Source organism: Nannobrachium achirus, assembly GCF_963921795.1.
Source record: "Nannobrachium achirus genome assembly, chromosome: 16".
Taxonomy (NCBI): domain Eukaryota; kingdom Metazoa; phylum Chordata; class Actinopteri; order Myctophiformes; family Myctophidae; genus Nannobrachium; species Nannobrachium achirus.
Window position 1 is genome coordinate 34,887,644 of NC_137823.1, and position 21,393 is coordinate 34,909,036.

Here is a 21,393-nt window from a genome sequence, read left to right on the forward strand (position 1 = left end):
TCCAACAGTTTAGTCTAGTTTTTGTTTAGTTTTCGTCATAGTTTTAGTCGACAAAATGAAAACAAGCACAAACACACACACACACACAAGAAGAAAGCCTGAAACGTCATCTCTCAACACAGTACTCGCCATTTTATTAAGAGTTGATCGATCAAACGGTCATAGTAGCCATGGCTTGGAGATCTGTACAGTATTGGATTTGGATTCCTTCGGTGGTACACTTGCAGTAAATGTTTATGAGGGATATAAAACATACTAAACACGGCAACATCATTCAAAGCATTCAGCAGGACAGACGTTTATCAAAGTGGCAATGCAGACAGTGGTTGTTAATGCCCGGTTAACATACAGAGCTTCAGTATTGTACTTTAAACATGTACCCTTCCTCTGTTTTTTTTCTTTTATTATTATTATTTTTAACTGTAAGGCAGTATGTTTTGATTGCATGTCGTACGGCTTCCATCAGATGATTCTTTAATGATTCAACAAACAACAAAAAAAAAGAAAACATAAAATGAAATAAAACAATACAAAAACGAATAACGGATAAACCAACTGACAACGTTAAAACCACGTAAGCCCAAAAGGTTGCAAAAAATAGCAGATCAACAAGCTCACAAAATGTCACTATGCAACGCATTGTGAGCTTTAGGCAATTTTTTCAAAATGTATGAAAATCTTTGCCTATATAATAATAACATGCCCGAAATAGGGGCGACAGGTTGAAAGTGGTTAAGACAATGAAGCCAAACTGTGAGGTGTGTGTGCATGTGCATATTATGTAAAAAGTCTAAAATCCTTGTAGTAACTAACATGACAAGTTGGCAAAAACAAAAGCAGCAGTAGATAGTTGTTAGATGTTGAGCTGAAAGAACATGAAGGTGGAAATCAAAGGCTGTAGCTAGATGGTTGGAGGGGAGCATTGGCCGGTGTTAAAACCACTTATATATTACCACCATGTACTTTCCCCCTCTACGGCAAACCTCTTCGCTGAGAATAGCCGATCTACCAGCTCACAATTCGTAGCGCTGCGACACGCCGTGAGCTTATAGATCTGCTATTTTCGCAGAATGTTGCCCCCAGAATGGGGACGCTAGTGTTCAATTGGGTAAAGCCTCGTTTAATCTCCATCGGGATCCCCGTATTGTCGCTTGCCGCCAAGAACAGATTTCCTAGCTGACGTGCAGGCGTTGCTAATTTCTTGTCGGCAAGCGACACCCTCATTTCCACGGAGCATAAATGAAGCTTATCCTCTGCCCCCGTTAGGGAGGTCTGGTGGCACAAACGCAGCTACAGGACTTGAAGCCTTTGACCCTTCACGTCACTCTGGGTGTCACTCCAACTTGAGAAGCTCGACGTCGAATATGAGCGTGGCGTTGGGGGGGATGACCCCGGGGTGACCCGTTGCTCCGTAGGCCATGTCTGGCGTGCAGGTGATCTTAGCTCTCTGGCCCAGGCTCATCTGACAGGAAGAAATGAGAGCGAGGTCAGTATGATGTGTCTTTGTTGTGTGTGTGAACAGGGGTGTCGCACCAAATCCCCCCTATGTTCTTCATAGGGGGAGGGGGTTTAACCACATTTAGACTGGGAACGCATTATTACGCATTATTTTGTGCTTTAACTATTGAAAAATATCTACAAGCTCACAGCGCGGCGCCGAGTGCCGCGCTGCAAGCTTGTAGATCTGAGATATTTTGAAAAACCTATGTTTCTATGTCAGTGGTGCTCAAACCTTTTCATGTGAAGGACCCCCAAAATGATATGTATTTGGCATCAGACCCCCCATCTCAAAATATTTAGTTCCAGGGACCCCCCAGAAGCAAAATTTTAGTTACAAATGTTTGCTATTCAAAGATTTGCTCACATTTTCACGACTTTTAAAAAATATCAGATCTACAAGCTCGCAGCGTGGCACTCGGTGCCGCGCTGTGAGCTTGTATATCTGATATTTTTCAATAGCTAAAGTATAAAATAATGAAGGCCCCTCCACCTTGGGCCCTGGTAACTCAGTCCCACTTTCCCCCCCCTTGTGACGCCCCTGTATGTGAACCCCCTCCTCCCGGCACCTCTGTGTTGTCCTCCTACCTGCGCGACCCCCTCCTCCCAGCCCTTAATGACCTCCTGTCGCCCGATCTTGAACTTGAAGGGCTTGTTTCTGTCTCTGGAGGAATCAAACTTCTTTCCGTTCTGCAACATACCTGCCAGAGAGAAATTAAAAGTCAACTTTGAGACGAGTGATGTGTAAGTTACATTACTTTCAAGATGTAACACTGTAGATTCAGTTAAAATGTATAAGTTACATGCAAGAATCAGAATGATTTTTATTGCAAGCGGGGTTGGTGCACTAACTCTCTAAAATATGAAGACATTAGCATAAGGAAAAGCTAAAACTATAAACACTATGCAATATAGAATATAGTGGCTGGTATAGCAACATACTGTAGGTAGCCAAATCATTATTGCACATGTTGAAACACATAGGGTAGTAGTATACATTCCCCAATGCATTTGTTCGAATACATAAATGAATTATCGCACATGTACATTACATTACAATATACACCTTATAAAACTATAAAACGTTCCTGAAAATGATGTATTACTTGACATGGTAACTGTAATTATATTACCCAAATTCTAAAGGTAATAAATAATGTAATGCATTACTTAAAGTTATGCATGACCTCCTACACTATTTGAGAGAAAGAAAGAGACAGACAGACAGACAGACAGACAGACAGACAGACAGACAGACAGACAGACAGACAGACAGACAGACAGGCTAAGAGTCTTTGGAGTTCAATACAGATCATTACATTTGAGAAATGTTGTTTCAAAGCTGAGTGGAATAAAACATCATGTGCAATTTGTAAACTCTAACCTTTAATGCAACAATGCTAAACAGGACCCCATCGATGCCAGGTCTATCCACACCCTTCCTACTAAAGCTGGAATGCTTTGGAATGAGGTATTATTTCTAGATCAAAGACAAAGAGGCGGGCAGCTTTCAATAATGCAGTGTTGGCCCCAAAACAAGAATTATTCTATTGAGGGCTCCTTATCAAGATCTTGGGCTCATTTCAAATTATCCAAATGAACAAAGGGAATGCGAAACAGGAAGCCCTGGCCTGGTTCACTGGATTATTTTTGAAGTTAAGTAGGCCACTGCTTGCCTGTATCTAGACCACGGGGAGAAGAGATGAACAGAGCGCCACGCAGTGCATAACACACATTATCAGACACGATAATAATATTAGGCCGACATAACCACATCCTCCTCCAACAAGCTCCCACTGTCTCTCCCAAGGACAGCTGAACTGGGGGAATACTGAGAGAGAGGGTTCTCTTTTAACTTGATGCTCGGTATATAGGGCTTAAAGGAAATCTTTTTTAAATAACACCTTTCACTGGACCAATAGAAAGATTTTAGGGTGGTACTTCATACGTATGGGATGGATGGTATCAGAATTGGTTTTCAAACAGTAAGGCGTAGGTTTGTTACCGTTGGTTTTCTCCGCTAGCCTCGCGTAGCCAGACTATATGGCAACTGTTTTTACACCGGCGGATTCGTCTTATACCAGGCTATTTCTCCGCCTTCCAAACCTATTAATTTAAATTAGATTTCCCCAGACCAATCAGAAGGTGAGATGTCTGATCGTCTGGCTACGTGAGGTTCAGGGGAGAATCTCGATAGTCCGTCGTCCCATTAGTCTGATTATTGTCTGTTTGTGCGTATGTCTCGCCCCATCCCAAATTGGCCAAGCTTTGCGGGACGCTTAATGAAACTAGTAAGACACCTCGGGGTGACTTGAGACCTCAGGGTGACATGCGTCAATTCTTGGCCATCTGGCCAGTGATGTATATGGGACCAGTTACTCATATATGGAGACCCCTTCATGATAGTTATGTTATGTCAAAACATGCCCATATATTACCAAATATGGGCATTCCCATATATGTCCTTAATATTGATAACATAATATCCTTAATGATGTCCTTACTATAGCCAATATAGGAATCTCCATATATGGTATAAAACGTACATAAGTGCCAAGCAGGGCCTTGGTGAGTTAGGGCCCTGGTTTGATGCCTGTGGATCTCCATATATGGGCATAAGGGGGTACACTAACATTCTCATTTTCGGCCTGGGATTTATGACATCAGAAATCTCCATGTATGGGCATAAAAGGTTTTTTTTCTTTTTCTGGGAATGACCATATATGGACTTTTATACCCTGAGAAGTCTCGTAGCTTGTCTGACTGTCAGTACAGGAAATGATGTCACGTGACATCCTTTTTATGCCCATATATGAGTCATTCTGTACCACATCACTGTGAATCACTGACATCACGTGAGATCACTTCCTGTACTGACAATCAGACAATACTGACAGTCAGACAAGCTACGAGATTTTTCAGGGTATAATGCGACCTTCGGTCGCAATAACTCATAGATAGCACTGTTCACTTCATTCTGGATGTGATTTTTTACTTAAAGGCCCGCTGACATGCCCCGAAATTACAATAGTATGATACAGTAGGTCACGTGGTCTCACTGAAAACGGTCTGAAATAGTCTGAAACTCATGTCAGTGTAATCTGCCTAAGTAGTCTAAGTACAGTCAATTAATTTGATTGGCTTATAATTGCGCATTCCCACAATGACATCATAAAAATATTAACTCATCTTTTAAGATGACTTTTTAAAGTGACAGTACCCCTTTAGGTGACAGTATCCCTTTAAGTAAAAGTATCAATACTTATTTATTTAGTTTAATTTGACAAAAATCTCTGCTGCTCGCGATTCTCTTCAAATAAAGAGAAAATGGGAAGGAGGGAGGGTGTGTGTGTGGGGGGTGAATTTCCCCCTTGAATGCTTCACATAGGGGGTATTTATTCACTTTGAGAAGATACTAACTGCTAAAGGTCTTACATTGTCCAACTGAGATCTGGCGTTTGTCGCTCTGATCCAAGATGTCGTGAGCTTGTAAATCAGCTATTTTCGCTGTGCGACACCATGGTACGACAGAGTACAAACATAGCCAGAAGAGAGGGAGGGGGGCTCATAGTATTGCCTTGTAGAGAGAGAAGTACTAATTTAGCAGGAATCTGTTAAATTATGCACAGTTGCTGCAATTGCTGCAATACCGCACCAATTCAGGCCCTGTCGAGGTCAAGGAGAGGTCAAACTATTTTACAATGCTCATGTGCACTTAAGCCAGTGTTTCTCAAACCTTTTAATTTCAAGGACCCTCAGTTTAGTATGCATTAGGCATACTAATAGGCTCCATTTGATACAGTTTTCTATCTCTGTGACTGGGACCCAAATATACACTGTAAAATCCTAACACAGAGAGTGTACTCTCAGAGTTAGAGATCCGTAACTCCTCAAGGACGCCACTCGAGAACCCCACAGTCTAAGTGGCCTCAAGACAATCCTGTGATGTACGCTGTACGGTATGTCCACCACAGACACACAGCAATAGCACAGTGTAAATAGTTGGCATAAAACGCAGATTGATAACTCAACTTTGGAGACAGACAGACTAGTTCCCAGTCGGATGAATCTTGGTACTGTACGGCTTCTCTCCTTTCACTCTCCCTAAACTTAGTATGTTCACTGGCTTCCAGGAATTAACATCAAGCAGATTGGGCCTGGGCCAAGCATACAGTCACTGGGTGCACAGACACCAAGATTACCACCTGCTATTATTTTCCCACAGGGGAAACGACTCAGACAGAGCTGATCTGATCCAGCTAGTCACCGTATTCAATCGCGTGCTATGGCAATACATCAAATCAATGTCCTTTATTTAACTATTTGACTGTGTCTGCAATTATGCAGCTCATTTTTGTTTGGGCATGTCATTATACAGTCAAAAATCAAATGTTTTCTAAATGGCAGATTTACAGGTTGACTACACATCACAACACTTCAATCAAATCAAACTTTTTCAAATTGATTACAATTTGATACAAACAATCGGCAATCGGTAGACTAGGAAAAAATTTAATCCGCATCGGACCCAAGAACCTGGCGTCGGCCGGGCTCTAATGTCTGATATATGACTAGTGTTGGAGTGCAAGCAGGGGCGTCATACCAAATTCTGGGCCCTGGGTACAAGGATTCACTGTGGGCCCCCCATGAATGTTAACTATTGAAAAATAGCAGATATACAAGCTCACAGCGCGGCACCGAGTGCCGCGCTGTGAGCTTGTAGATCTGCTATTTTTGAAAAATCGTGAAAATGTGTGCAAGAAACCTATGTCAAGGACCCCCAAGATGATATGTATTTTGGCCACGGATCCCGATCTCAAAATATTTAGTTCCAGGGACCCCCAGAAGCAAAATTTGAGTTAGAAATGTTCGCTTAAAAAATACATATATTCAAAGATTTTCACACATTTTCACAACTTTTCAAAAATAGCAGATCTACAAGCTCGCAGCGCGGCACTCGGTGCCGCGCTGTGAGCTTGTATATCTGCTATTTTTCAATAGATAAAGTTATTAGGGCCCCTCCACCTTGGGCCCCAGTAACTCAGTCCCACTTTCCTACCCCTTGTGACGCCCCTGAGTGCAAGTGTGGTGGAAGGCTAAGTAGTTCTCACAGACTGCACTATGCACCAGCCACTGTGAGCAGCCCAGTCTGAGCGCCACTCGTATCACTGCTGAGTTATCACTCTTTGAGCAGGGTGGGGGTCTCACAGTGAAAATAAAAACAGGGCCTGTCCCTTCCTGAGGCCCACTCCCAGGCTCTCCTAAGTGGCGTGAGAGCTCTTAGAGCTCCGCGACCAGGGGCGTCACAACAAGGGGGGGGGGAGTGGGGCTGGGTTACTAGGGCCCAAGGTGGAGGGGGCCTTAATTATTTTATGCTTTAGCTATTGAAAAATAGCAGATATACAAGCTTGTAGATCTGCTATTTTTGAAAAGTCGTGAAAATGTGTGCAAATCTTTGAATATGTGTATTTTTTAAGCGAACATTTGTAACTCAAATTTTGCTTCTGAGGGGTCCCTGGAACTAAATATTTTGAGATCGGAGATTTTGAAAAAACCTTAGAAGGATTAGACACAAATTCTCACTATTTAAAAAAAATAGCAGATCTAAAAGCTCGATGTGAGCTTGTATATCTGCTATTTTTCAATAGTTAAAGCACAAAATAATTGCATAATAATGCGTTCCCAGTCAATGAATCCTTGTACCCAGGACCCAGAATTTGGTGCGACAACCCTGTCCGCGACAGCTCGGACTGGATCTGGAAAAGCTCTACTAGTGCACACAAACTGGGAGGAGGGGGGGGCTATTTTTACCCCGTCTACTGTATCCCCATCTCAGCCCCGTGTCTAGAACGGCTGCCAGGACCAGAAGCCTTCTTGGGCCAAGGTCTGGAACAAGATAGCGCGTGTAAGCTATCTGTCTGCGACAGGCTTTTATACACTGTGTGTGTGTTGGCATATTCCGAAGCTGCGGACAGACACGTTTCTGAGAAAAAGAGCCGTCTGTGGTTTGAGTCATGGTAGGTCAAACAGCAGACGCTGACGGACATACAATAAGTAGGACTATAGCACATTCAGCTTCCAAAATGAATAAATAAAGATGACCTAAAGATTATAAATAATAAAGTAAAACAAAAACGACATAATTACAAGATCAAGCCAATAATGAGAATAATAATAATAACCAGTAAGATGCCTAAGGGCGAAACGCGACCTCAGGTCGCGCCATCTGTCTTGGCCATATATGGATTCTGTTAGTGTGGTTCTCCTAACATGAATACAATCCCTTTTATGCCCATATATGGAGATCTCTGCTCTGAGTATCTGACATCACTGTGGTGTCACCTGTTTATGCCCATGTATGGAGATCCCTGTTTTGAGTATCTGACATCATTGTGATGTCACCTGTGATGTCACAGTGATGTGTTAGGGGAACCACAGTGTCAGGCGTTTACCCGTCCGGACGGACGGATGGACGGATAAGGACAAGCTGTGACGGTTCTGATAGTAAACTGCGACCTACGGTTGCAATAATATATTACTCTAACGTATTAATTTGACAGTTCACTTGTGCAGCCTATTTTCAGAAATGCAGCAACCTTTATGTCCAAATCCATTACTCTTCAGAAAATGTTCCAATTGAGCCAATCTAGTTATTATTTAGTCACAAGCTCTAAATATTTATAAAGCCCACAGATAGACTTAACCACTTTCAACCAGCGTCCCGATTTTGGGAATGCCATTATAGGCGAAACATTCATTCATTAGCTAACTTGCCAAAGTTCTGACACATTTTGGCACTAATCATGTTCATACTCCGCTTGTTGGTGGTGTAAAAGTTGTGGTATTAAAAGCTTGTGTATTTATACCGGTATGTGCTGCCCTCGACCCGACGAGTCGGTAGAGTATCTGCGCGCGCGCTGGTTGTGGGGGCTGGTCTAGTCAAGATGCCAGGGCTGAATTTTAGTCCCAGTCCATCCCTGGTTGTAAGCTTGTAGATCGGCTATTTTTTGCAAAAGAGGTTTGTAGAGGGAAAAGAAGAGTAGACGGTTCAAGTGGTAAATGTCTTACTCCAACATGATGACAGTGCTGTCAAACAAGTCTAAGCTGCCTAAGAAATCCATGGACATTTTAATCTGCAACGCAATTTTAAACAATATGCAAAGGGGGTCCCTGCTTCATCTCTCACTCAGCTAAGGGGTCCTTGGCCTGAAAACGTTGAAGACCCCTGCTCTAAGGTTTCTGCCCAACACCGACAATATATTCCAAAAGTACAGATTTGACATCTTTGCTAAGTGGCGAGTAGAGTGGTGGGGTGGCCTGAGAATTAATCTACTGTACTCGCAGGTTCAGAATCTAGCTCACATAACTCTCTTGCATTCCTCCCGGCCTCCCTGTCCCGCTTTCTTGGAGGGGTAATGAGGATGCACTGCCTTCAAATATATTGGCCGTACAGCATCTACTGTATGCACCATTCTAATACATCAGTGGTTCTCAAGCTTTTCAGGCCGCGACCCCCCAAAAGGACCATATTTGAACTGGGGCAATTTAATTTGACTCTGTTCAACAGATAAATATGAAAATAGCAGATCTACAAGCTCACAACGCCTCGCAACGCAAGGCGTTGTTGAGATTGTCTATTTTCACACGTTTTTCCTCTTTCTTATTTGACAATTTGAGTGTAATTTGTCGATTACATTTGATGGAGTAATGGTCTTTTCCTTTTCTTTCCTTTCTTTTTTTAAGGTATTAAAACGGTCTTAAAAGTCCTTAAGTTGCCACTTTACAAAATCATGTGGGGACCATCTCGCCCCACAGGTTGAGAACCCTTGCAATAAATGACTGCACCATTACAGTACATCAGTGGTTTTCAACTGATTATGAACCAGGGACCACCACCCTAACTAAGAATCAACCCACCGTTGTGTTGGGGGGGATATGGGCATAGTGTGGGGGAAAGGTTTGAAATTAAATAATGATTGTTAAGGGCTTAATTTTTTTTGACTGATTCATCATGCAACGTACTGTACGTGAGTGAGCACTGAGCAGACACATGCGATTGATTATATGGGCACATTTCCTGATAATGGTGACTCAAGGCAATCCGGTTCACTTTCCTTTGAAAATCTAAATCTCTTTTCGGTGGAATATTTTTGACGTCAGACTTCTCAGTAACTGTCAACATTGATGAGTCATCATTCATACCGGTATGTCACCAGGTGATAGTAGTGGTCGATACAATTTAAAAAGAAAATCACTTCCCTACATTACTAAATGCATGGCCTACATGCAATACCTTCACGGACCACCAGTGGTCCACGGACCACCAGTTGAAAACCCCTGCTATACATGACTGGCCTGACCTGACAGACACACACAGCATCTATGCACCATTTCAATGCATCTTAAACATTGGTTTTCTGATTTACGGAATTTCTTTGATTTCTTCATGACATTACTGGGGGGAAAAAACATTGAATTAGTTTTTTGATTGATTAAAGATTTGCTTTTTTGGGAATGTTTTTTTGAAAATGTTTTGAAATAATAATTTTAAAACAAAATGAAGGAAACAAAAAATGAAGGATGTCTGCGACCCACTGTTTGGGAACCATTAATCTATGCACCATTCCTACATGAATGGCCAGACAGAGAAACAGCATCTATGCACCATTCCAATACACGACTGGCCAGACAGAGAAACAGCATCTATGCACCATTCCAATACACGACTGGCCAGACAGAGAAACAGCATCTATACACCATTCCAATACATGACTGGCCAGACAGAGAAACAGCATCTATGCACCATTCCAATACATGACTGGCCAGACAGAAACAGCATCTATGCACCATTGCGAGCGACTGGGTGTGTTCTGCTTGGGGAGGATTATGCTGCTTTGAGAGCTTTGAAAGATGGAAGTCCTAAAATCAAGCTGTGCTGCTGCCCGCTGAAGAGGAAAATATAGTCCTTGACTTGTCCTGCAGTCTTTTTGACAACACACGCACGTGCGCACGCACGCACGTGCGCGCGCACACACACACACACACACACACACACACACACACACACACACACTGCAAAATTCCACTGCAAAATAAAAGAGGATGCATGATGGAGGCTGAAAAAAGAGCAAGAGAAACTGGAAACAAAAGAAAGCATTTCTATATGGGTGTCTGGCATGTAGCCTACATGGTCTTTGTAACTTTGAACTCTCTATACTTGAAGTTGACCGGGCCGGCTCTGTACTTGGTCCAATCTTTTTATCCCCCTCTAGACCAGATCTCTTTGTTGAATATATCCAATCTACAAGCTCACAAGGTGTTCCATTGCAAGTTAAATTGTGAGATTGTAAATCGGCAATTATAAGCTTCGGCTTATAATATTAATATATATTCGCTGAACTATTTTCAGGGAATGTTCCCCCTGAATAGGGGTTAACCACATGGACCCTAATCTCCCTAATCCCTATTCTGGGGCAAACATTCTGCGGAAATAGCTAGAAGCTCACAACGTGCCACGTAACTTGCGATGAGTTGTGAGCTTTTAGTTTGGCTATTTTCAGCAAAGAGATTTGGTCTATAGGGAAAGAACGGCATTGACCTAACGAAGCCCTGGGGGATCCCTCAGTCAGCTATAAGTATATAGGGTTTAAATAGATAACAGCACATGGGGGGGGGGGGGGGGGGGTTATTCCCCTCAACTCAACTCTGTGTCACAACTCTCTTGTCCAGTGGCCTCCCCACCTCTGACACACTCACACACACACACACACACACACACACACACACACACACACACACACACACACACACACACACACACCACATTACTACACTCTACACACAGCATTTCACATGGCATTCAGTCACAACATTCTGCCCCGAAAGGAGAGAGTTTGTCCTCTGCTAAACTATACAGCCGTATAGCTTTAGCAGTCTATTTCTGTGTGTCACCCTGTCTGACCAAGTGCCATCAGGTTTCCCACCTCATCACGTTTCGCTGTGAGGAGGAGGAGGAGGGAGAGAGAAGAGAAGGAAGAGCATGGCATGTAGCGTCCCCTTTTAGGACATGAGTCATGACATCACTGCTGTCCCAGGGTCACTGCGCCCTCCCTGGCTGCAACATGCTGCTCACCACCGCCAGACCAACCATACGATTCTTCCATTCAGGGACGTGCTGGCCATTGGGAAAAGCGGGACAACTCCCGAATGGCCGGTTCATTCCCGGCCCGGCCATTAGGAAAAAAAATCTAATAAAATGTCGGCCTTTGTTCCATTTTGGGGGCTGGGCGGCCAACAAATTAAATCGTCACTGTCGGGCAGAAAGATCGGCTGTTTTCACTAGTTTAAATCATTTTTAAAATGATAAATACAAAACAAACGGTTTTGGACAAACAAGGTTTCCACCTGACAACGACGAAATATAACTCACTTGTTATGATCTGAAATGGCAAATCTCTTGAGTAGCAGCAGCGCTATAGAGAGAGATCTCTCTCTACAGCGTGCAATGAGGGCCTCTCCAACTCTCTTTCCCGGGCTGAATCGGGCCCAGCATGTCCCTGCTTCCATCAGTCTCCATCAATCTCATCACTCCACTCCAGGTGGTCTGGATTGGGGGTATATTATTGTCTGATCTTGGATCAGAGTTGTTTCCGATACGAAGGCCAGTTATCGGAAAAGCTGCCGATACTGACTAAAATGCTGGTATCGGTATCGATGAGTCTGCCATTGACGGCCAGGCTATGCCATTCCCATACACGGTGATGTCATTTACAGTAATAGGTTGATGTTGCACTACTGTTTTATATTTTCTTTTAAATGTATTCCTAGATCAGTGGTTCTCAAACCTTTTCATTTCAAGGACCCCCATAACTCTGAGAGTGTACAAATTACAGAGACCTGTAAGGGTCCATTTGGATCCCCCTCAATGAATCCTAAGAGTCCCTCGATCCACTTTGAGAACCACTGTCCTTTTTTTTTTTTTTTTTTTTTTTAAATACTCCCTGTTATCGGATCGTTTCTCGGTATCGACTGATACGCAAGTCATGGGTATCGGAATCTGTATCGGGATCTTTTATTTATTTATACATCTCTAGCTAGATCAATCATACCCTCACCATGACACCATGAGTCAGACCTCTTCAATCACCACTCATGAAAATCCATGAAGTCAAGTGAGCCGGATAGGATATAAGAAACTGATCTAGGATCAGCTAGGCCTTCTCTCAGTGCTGACATTAAGAAAGTGAGTTGAGTTGATGGAAAGGGAAGGCAGGGTGAGGGGAAAGGGTACAGACAGATGGGTGAAGAGGGTGATTAGTGTGCTTCTTGTTGACACCCCCTGAAAGCACTTAACCAAGAGATTCCTATTGATTGATTGATTGAATACTATATTAACAGTTGCAAATAGTACAGTGGTACGATATTACAATGATTGCTAAAAAAAGGGGGATTGTCTCCATCCAATGTTCACTTCTGACTGGCAAATCGTGGCAACCCAAGTCAGATATTTGGCCAATCCAGATTGGAATCAGGTTGGTTTTATTAAGTCTGAACTGCAAAAATAAATCACATGGGAACGGATTTTTGCTAATCAGATTTGAACCACATCCCTAGGTGGTTTAATGTGATCTGTTTGCGATCTGTCAAGTGTCAAATCTCTTTTCCAAAAATGCTTGCCGATCAACAAGAGGAAACCATTATATACTTTCATTTCTGTACAGTATGAAGATCAACTTGCAACAAACATGCTTGAAATATGTAATCCAACATTCATCCAACAATTATTTTGTTAGTTACATTATTGTTGTGGTTTAATAATCTAATTACTAGTAGTAAAAAATATTGGAGAAATTATTGATTTCGTTACAAATTCAATTCAAACCTACATGACTTATTGACATCATCGATGTAATAATTCAGAACAAGTTCAGAATAAGTCTGCTCTTTGACAATACTGAGCAATGTTGAAGAGACCTAGGCCCAAAGTTGCTGCTCTATGAAGACTGAAGTCAGATGTGACAGTGAATGAGGGGTATGAGAGGAAGCAAGTGAATACAGAGAGGGGGATCTCATTTCTAATTGATTAGCCCTGCTGCCAGCCTGCCACCTCCCAGCTGTGTCCTGGTGGTCTTGTGTCAGTGACCCCTGAGCTAATTTGGTTACTTTCTCTTCTGAGGGGCCAAGCCATGGATCTGGCTGTGAGCTTGCACACATGCTAGGACAGTGGTTCTCGAACTTTCTCGTCAAGGACCCCCAAATTGATTCATTGGTCACACCATTCACAAAGGGGTCACATGGTGTCGGTGGCTACATCAGTCAGTCAGCAGTAAAGTCAGCTGTTCACCTGCAGGTTTTTATGAATGAAATGGAGAGGGGGGGAACGGGGAAGTCCAACTTTGCTGACAGCAAACGCTATATGCAACACAATGCTTTCACTTGTTAAGAGATGCAGCTAAATTAATTGGGACTTCATTCTTGGACCCACATGGGTTCAAATCCCACTATATTCACCCAGGCTTAGACTGCAATAAATGAAAATAAATTATAAAAATATAAAATAGACCTTTTTTTGCACAGATTCTTTGTTATATAAAAAAGAAAAACTGCGTAAAAAATGTGCTTCTCATTTATGCAATTAATTAATCGATAAAATAATCGCTAAGTAAATAATTGATAGTTGTGGTCAAAAAAAGGAAAAGAAAATAAGAAAAAATAATACGACCAAGAGGGAAACTGACTAGGAGAGCTTCAAACGTGTGGAGCAGCACACAGTCACTTGGTGCATTAGCATCATCCCACTCATATGGTCTGCTTTCCTGCAGACGTGAGTCTAGGCCACAGACAGAGGCCGTTTCCCAGGGCCTAAACGCGGCCTGGCTCTACGGGAGCTCAGAACTCAGGACGCCACAGCGGAGATATATAGGACGTGATTAGGAGAAGAACACAATGTAATCAGAAGGACGACACAAGAACAACAGGAAATAATGTGATCGGTGACTAGTGTGGGGTAGGAAATTATAATGTAAGGGAAACAGAAAACAGGAATTCAGTGGCTGAAAAACATGGAGCCATGTACAGTACTGTTGTATGCCCAAAATAACATGCTGGGAGCATATTCACTTTTTGTAATGTTTTGAGTGCGTGTGTGCGTGTGTGCGTGCGTGCGTGCGTGCGTGCGTGTGTGTGTGTGTGTGTTAATTTATGCAGGACAGTGTACTGTACAGGAAACCAACAGGCATGGAATCAAACCTGGAACATTACAATTCCAGTACATGGTCAAAGCAGTACCACGTCAGCTATCTGTAATTTATATCTGCCCAAGTATAATGAGTACCTGAGACGAAAAACTAAGTCTAAGTCCATATTTTTAAATGTTTGAATATAGAATTTGTATTTATTTACCAGACTGTAAACCACAAACAAGTAGTTTTTAATCTGTTAAATTCTTAATGCATGAATTATATGACATAATACTTATGGAAAGTGGAAAGCTTGAGTGAGCTTGTAGATATATTTGTAAAAAAAAAAGGTTTTAAACTTTTGGGGAAAGAAATTGACTAGGGTGACATGGCCAAAATAGGGACGCCAACTTCAAAGCAGTTAAAAATCGCAACACATCAGCTGTATAATTGCAGATACTGATCAATCAAAAAAGAAGAGCTGCACCTGAAAACGTAGGCCTTAAAACACCTGTTGCCTGGAAAAGAAAGTCTCTTTATCAGTTGATCTGTATATGTTGGCAGTAGGGGTGTAACGAATCATTTTAATAGCGATTCGATACATATCATGATACATGGTTGACGATACGATACATGGACGATATTGGTTCATTCATGGCGATACGATTCGATTCAATGATTTAAAATCGATATAGTAACTATTTAGAACAGAAATTAAATCTGTGTAAAAGGTGTGGATAGTGCAGGTTTTTAAGGGAAACATGTATTATTATGGATATAAATAAGTAAACACAGTGATTATCTGCCAAATACATGGACATTTTATATAGACAAACCTGCACCTTGACATGAACCCAGAGATTACACACATTTATCGATTGACCAGTGTAGCTATATGGAAAGGAAAAATAATGAAACCCCTCCTTTTCATTTTTTCTTCTTAAAAATGCTAAATACAATGCACAAGTAGGTAGTATCGAGGTACAATCGATTCTTTGCACTGCCGATTCGATACGATACAAAATAAAACGATACGATTCGATTTTAGCTGTTTTCATTTCGATATACTTCGATTTTTTAAGTTAAAAACGGGGTGCAACGATATAGTAACTGTATCGTTACACCCCTAGTTGGCAGCCTGAGCCTACAGGTATGTATGTCTGCCTGCGTGTTGATCTGCTTTATCTGCCGTCAATCGCAGGCGCAAAGCTAGCTTACATGAAACAGAATCTTAAGTCATCTGCTTAACACGTCATCTTCATTTTCGCTGCTCGACAGTAATTATACGATCAAGTACACATGAAGACTATGGCGACATCAGACGCCAAGCAAAGATTAATGCTAATTTATACTTTGTAGCAGGGCACTGAAAATGTTTTAGCTTGAAAGTCTGCTATGAACACCATCATGCTCCAAAGTCAATTAGATTTACATAAATATAACTTAATTACATTTAGCTTGCACTAGTATGAACATGCTTGTGTCCGCCACACACACACACACACACACACACACACACACACACACACACACACACACACACACACACACACACACACACACACACACACACACACACACACACACACTCAGATGTTGCAGGATTCAACTCCTACAGTCAGTACTATAGCACCGGACGCCCTAAGGGTGAGAAGCGACCTTGCGCTGAAACAACAGAGACAGACAGGCATTCCCATATTTGAGCTTAATATTAATGAGATCAGGGATCTTCATATATGGGCATAAAAGGGACAAGGACGGAATTAATTTGCAAGTGTGACTTGTGTCGCGACAAATACACTGGTTATCATGAGACTGACACAATATGTCCATATATGGGCATTCCTAGATATGGGCTTAATATTGATGACATCACAGATCTCCATATATGGGCATAAAAGGGACACGGACAAAATTCAATTGCAAGTGTGGTTGCCGCGACGCAAGTCACACTTGCAAATTAATTCTGTCTTGGCCATATATGGAGAGTAACATGAGGCTTGACTGACTGACTGACTAGGGTTTCATAATAAATGTGAAAAGGGTGTCATAACTGCTAATAACCATGCAAGAAAGCCGGTGATGTGCAGACTGAGTGACGACATCACGTGCATGCAGCCTAGGCTTTGTTTACTTTTTGTCTGGCCTAGTTGTCTGGACTCTCAACCCTGAGGCACAGAATAACCCACATTCATTTCCCAAGAGGCTTCTTTGCTGTTCTGAGTGCTCCACCTCTAAAATTGGGCAGTCAGACATGAGATAAACCGGCAATAGCTGTGTGTGTGTGTGTGTGTGTGTGTGTGTGTGTGTGTGTGTGTGAGTGTGTGTGTGTGTGTGTGTGTGTGTGTGTGTGTGTGTGTGTGTGTGTGTGTGTGTGTGTGTGTGTGTGTTTGTGTGTGTGTGTGTGTGTGTGTGTGTGTGTGTGTGTGTGTGTGTGCGCGTGCGCGCGCGCGTGCGTGCGTGTGTGTGCGTGCGTGCGTGTGTGTGTAACACTGTAACACTGCATTCCCTGAAGATTTCCAAACAGCATGTGACCCGGTACCTCCCTGTCTGTCTGTCTGTTCATCCATCCAACCAAAACAACCTAAAGAGGTTCTAGTTGAGGCATTGACAGCTCACTCCCTGTACAAACATCATGATTACATCACGCATGCGTGATGACGTGCATGCACAGGTATGCATGCACTCATAATGAATAGTACGCCATGTCATGTAATGTTGCACTCCACAGTGTTGTGTGGGGACAGAACAGATACATAAATGCAGGGAGAAATTTCCTCCCTGGATAAACAGATCAGGAAAAAGGTATGAGGTCTTTGATACTGAAAAGCAAACATCTGTAAATATGAGTTACCTATGTAATGAACAACACATGTCTGGCCCTTCTTTGGAAATGTCCTTCCTGTGAAGAGAGGGAAAAAAGCAAGCATCAATGCATAGGCAGTGAACAGACTGACCATGCAGTTATTTGTCATAACAAATGGCTTATTCCCCCCTGCATGTGTTAAAGTGTCTTGCTATAATGGGTTCCCTCGTCAGATTTCCTATGCTTAATAATCAATAATTTGTGGTTAAGGGCACGGTCACACTAACCTATGGTTCCCAGCTGATAAACTATTTTTGTGCTTAGCCGACAGTTTTTTTTCCGCAGCCAGCGGATTCTCCCAATAACCAATGACACACGTAACTACAATTCACTTGTCACTTCCTCTTGCGATGATCCGCCTTCGACTCACCTGATTGGACAGAGGGGGAAAACAGTGCTTCAAGAATAAACGCAAGGTCTGCGCGGCACGCTGAAAGCTACGCAAGACCATATCCACGCCATTCCCATTGAAATGCATTGGCGGAATCCACTCTAATAGGTAGACTATTTTTCCGGTGTGACTGTGGCCCAAAGGGGGATTTCACTTTAAAACACTTCTGGGATATTTTTTAACATCTGCTCTGGATTTTGTGAGGAGTTTGTGCACCCCAGACAGTTTTTAAGTTGTTGATTCAATTAAAAAGAAAACATGGCCCCCTCAGGCAATAGAAGAACCAGAGACGTGTATTTTCAATTACTCTAACATGGTTAAAATGGAGTTTGAAGTTCAATGGATTTACATAGGAGGAGGATGTATCTGATAAATTAATATCAAATATCTAAATATTGAATCAAGCGACTTAAAAACTGTTCGATGTGCTAACAAAAGCCTGAGTAGACATTCACATGACCCCAGAATAAGTGTCTTATAGTGAAATACCCCTTGAACATCTGTGGCCAAAAAGAGATTCCGTTTTTACACCTGTAATCATAATCATGAATTTGTTCTTTATTTGACTAATCTCCTGTGTGGTTATTCTGACAGTTAGGAAAGAGACACAAGAGACATGCAGACAATGCAGGGGAGTATAATGCTGCCTAATTTATATTCCATTGCATGACCATGTCACTAATGACACAAACAAAATAATCTTCAGGCTAACAATGCAATGCATTAACTTGAAGATCTGTCGGCCTAAATTGGCCAATGTAACAGATTATTTTAATCTCTCAAGAATGTAAGGGAAAATACAGCAAGACACCAAAATTCCTTTCCTCCGCTGCCTCTGCTTAACAGAAAATAAGGACAATACATGCAAGTACATTGCTGAATTTTATCATTAGGCATGTTTAGGGAAAACGGCTACAGTGGGACATGTATGAAATATTGATGCTTGGGTAGCCTCGGTACCAAGGCTTTTATTTTCATTCAATGCTTGGGTTAGCCTGACACTCAGACTGAATTAGGGGTGTGGCTAGCGATTCAGGGTCTGGAACCAGGCTATGCTTGGGTAATATCACTTTTAATTCATATCGCCTGCATGGCTTTGCTACTTTACAGTTCATCCTGTAATGTGTTTATCTAATGCATGTGTATGTCACAGAGGCTGTCACACCAAATAAAGTAACAATGGCTGGATTAAGTCTGGCGAGGTGTTCCTAGCAGGGGTGTCGCACCAAATTCTGGGCCCTGGGTACTTTAACTATTGAAACATAGCAGATGTACAAGCTCGCAGCGCGGCACTTGAACATTGTGAAGATTTGTGCAAGTCTTTGAATATTTCAAATCTTCTAAGGTTTTTTGAAAAACCTATGTTTCTATGTCAGTGGTGCTCAAACCTTTTCATGTGAAGGATCCCCAAAATGATGTGTATTTGGCCACGGACCCCCATCTCAAAATATTTATTTCCAGGGACCCCCCAAAAGCAAAATTTGAGTTACAAATGTTCTCTTAAAAAATACATTTATTCAAAGATTTGCATACATTTTTCACGACTTTTCAAAAATAGCAGATCTATAAGCTTGTATATCTGCTATTTTTCAATAGCTAAAGTATAAAATAATTAAGGCGGCCCCTTGGGCCCTAGTAAGTCAGTCCCACTCCCCCCCCCCCTCCCCCTTGTGACACCCCTGGTTCCTAGCACGAATGCTAAACATCCTTATGCCTGCAGACGTGTGGAAGTCAGCTCTTTACCCATCACTCACAATAGCCCAATATTGAAACCTTAGCCCGAATAAGCCTCATACGCCTAGCCAACTCTCATACTCCTAGCCAACTGGGGGCTATCAAATTATCAAATGCCCACAATTGCAGTGTGTGTGTGTGTGTGTGTGTGTGTGTGTGTGTGTGTGTGTGTGTGTGTGTGTGTGTGTGTGTGTGCGCGTGCGTGCGTGCGTGCGTGCGTGCGTGCGCAAACTGTGCATATGGGTGTGTGTCCGAGAGACAGACAGAGAGAGAGAGAGAGAGAGAGATAGACAGCCAGAACATCAACACCAACATACATTACATGGTCTATTAATATGTCATAACAGTATTCTGTTAAACCTAGACATTTTTGGTATGGAAGGCAGCACAACTTATAATTTATAGGTGACCCATGCCATGCTGCAGAATTGTGTTGTTTGAGAAACCACAGAGCAGGCAGAATGCTGGCTGGAGTCAGATGAATAGCAATGCATACATTCATAAATCAATGCATGGGCAAATAATAATTTTATCAAAATTAAATCTATGTTTGATACATATCTATCAGTTGCAATATTGAAGGAAAACGTGAAATATATATATGTGTGTGTTAAGTCAACACAGACCATAAATAAATGAGTTACAGTAGGCCTGATAGTGGGTAGAGCAGCATCATACCCACTATTACTGTAACTACAGTAATAGTAGCCTACATTTCTGGAAGACTCTACCAGAGCCTTCCAGAAAGGTATGTCCCACATCATGCATGTGTGAGTGGGAGGATAACGGATGAAGGCCAAAAAAAACACAACACAATTCAATATCATATTTATGGTAATTGGTAATTATGTATTATTATCATTTATAATTATTTATTAATACAGCATTAATTTGCGGCAGTAGGCTACGAACTGTCTATAGCGCAACACTGTTTTGGATTTAGATGGCAAAGGAGGAGCAATTCTGTTGGTGCAGCCGAAAATAATCTGTCAAGTAAATGAAATCAAGTATAAACGTGGTAAACTTACCATCTCCAGGAGATATTGTTTCCACTTCCACGCCCATTATTGTTCTATTTAAAACGGTGCTGCTCAAGCATCAGTCTATAAAGCCGTTCCGATAGCCGTCTGCACGGTGGCACCAGGCATTCACCAATCACCACTGTACAAGCTTTACTGTAACGGTAAACTGTTACGCAATTACGAGTGAGCTGTTGAATTATGTGACTCCAGAGGTCACTGTTTGTAAAAACAAGAAACACGATCGGAGTAAAACTAGTTTGATTGATTGATTGAAGACTTTATTAGAAGTTTGCATAGGAAAAGGTACAGTTTCATGACGGTACAGTTCACTGGTACAAGGTCTACTAAAAGGAGATCCATGAAAAGACTAAGCTTATTTCCACTGGAAACCATTGAAGTATCTCATATAACATTGAATGACAGACAAATAGAACACAGTACTATGCAGTAGATATGTAAAGAAAAACAAAATAGAAGACAGTAAGTCAAAACAAACAGTATATACAAAGAAGGGGCAGGGGAGGGTAGGGTTGGGCTAGATTCTTTTTTACCAGTTGCGAACGGCTGCTGCCTGTAAGTGGTTTTTCAGGGCAATTTTAAAGGATGCTAGTGATCCACACTCCTTTGTGGCCTTCGGTAAGGCTTTCCACATTTTGGTGGTATAGCAGAAAAAAGAGTTTGACCCTTTGTTGGTTTTGACTCTGG

The 21,393-nt window shown here is 42.0% G+C and overlaps 1 protein-coding gene across 1 annotated transcript; it reads right to left on the reverse strand.

Annotated features, from left to right (window-relative positions):
• Positions 1-111: 111 nt before the first annotated feature.
• fkbp1b (FKBP prolyl isomerase 1B) lies at positions 112-20,829 on the reverse strand. The gene is made up of 4 exons (XM_080744456.1): positions 20,695-20,829; positions 17,530-17,577; positions 2,086-2,198; positions 112-1,462 (listed from the first exon to the last, which is right to left on the reverse strand). The coding sequence occupies exons 1-4, from the start codon at positions 20,729-20,731 to the stop codon at positions 1,334-1,336; spliced, it is 327 nt and encodes a 108-aa protein (XP_080600582.1). The 5' UTR covers positions 20,732-20,829; the 3' UTR covers positions 112-1,333.
• Between the last annotated feature and the right edge of the window lie 564 nt (positions 20,830-21,393).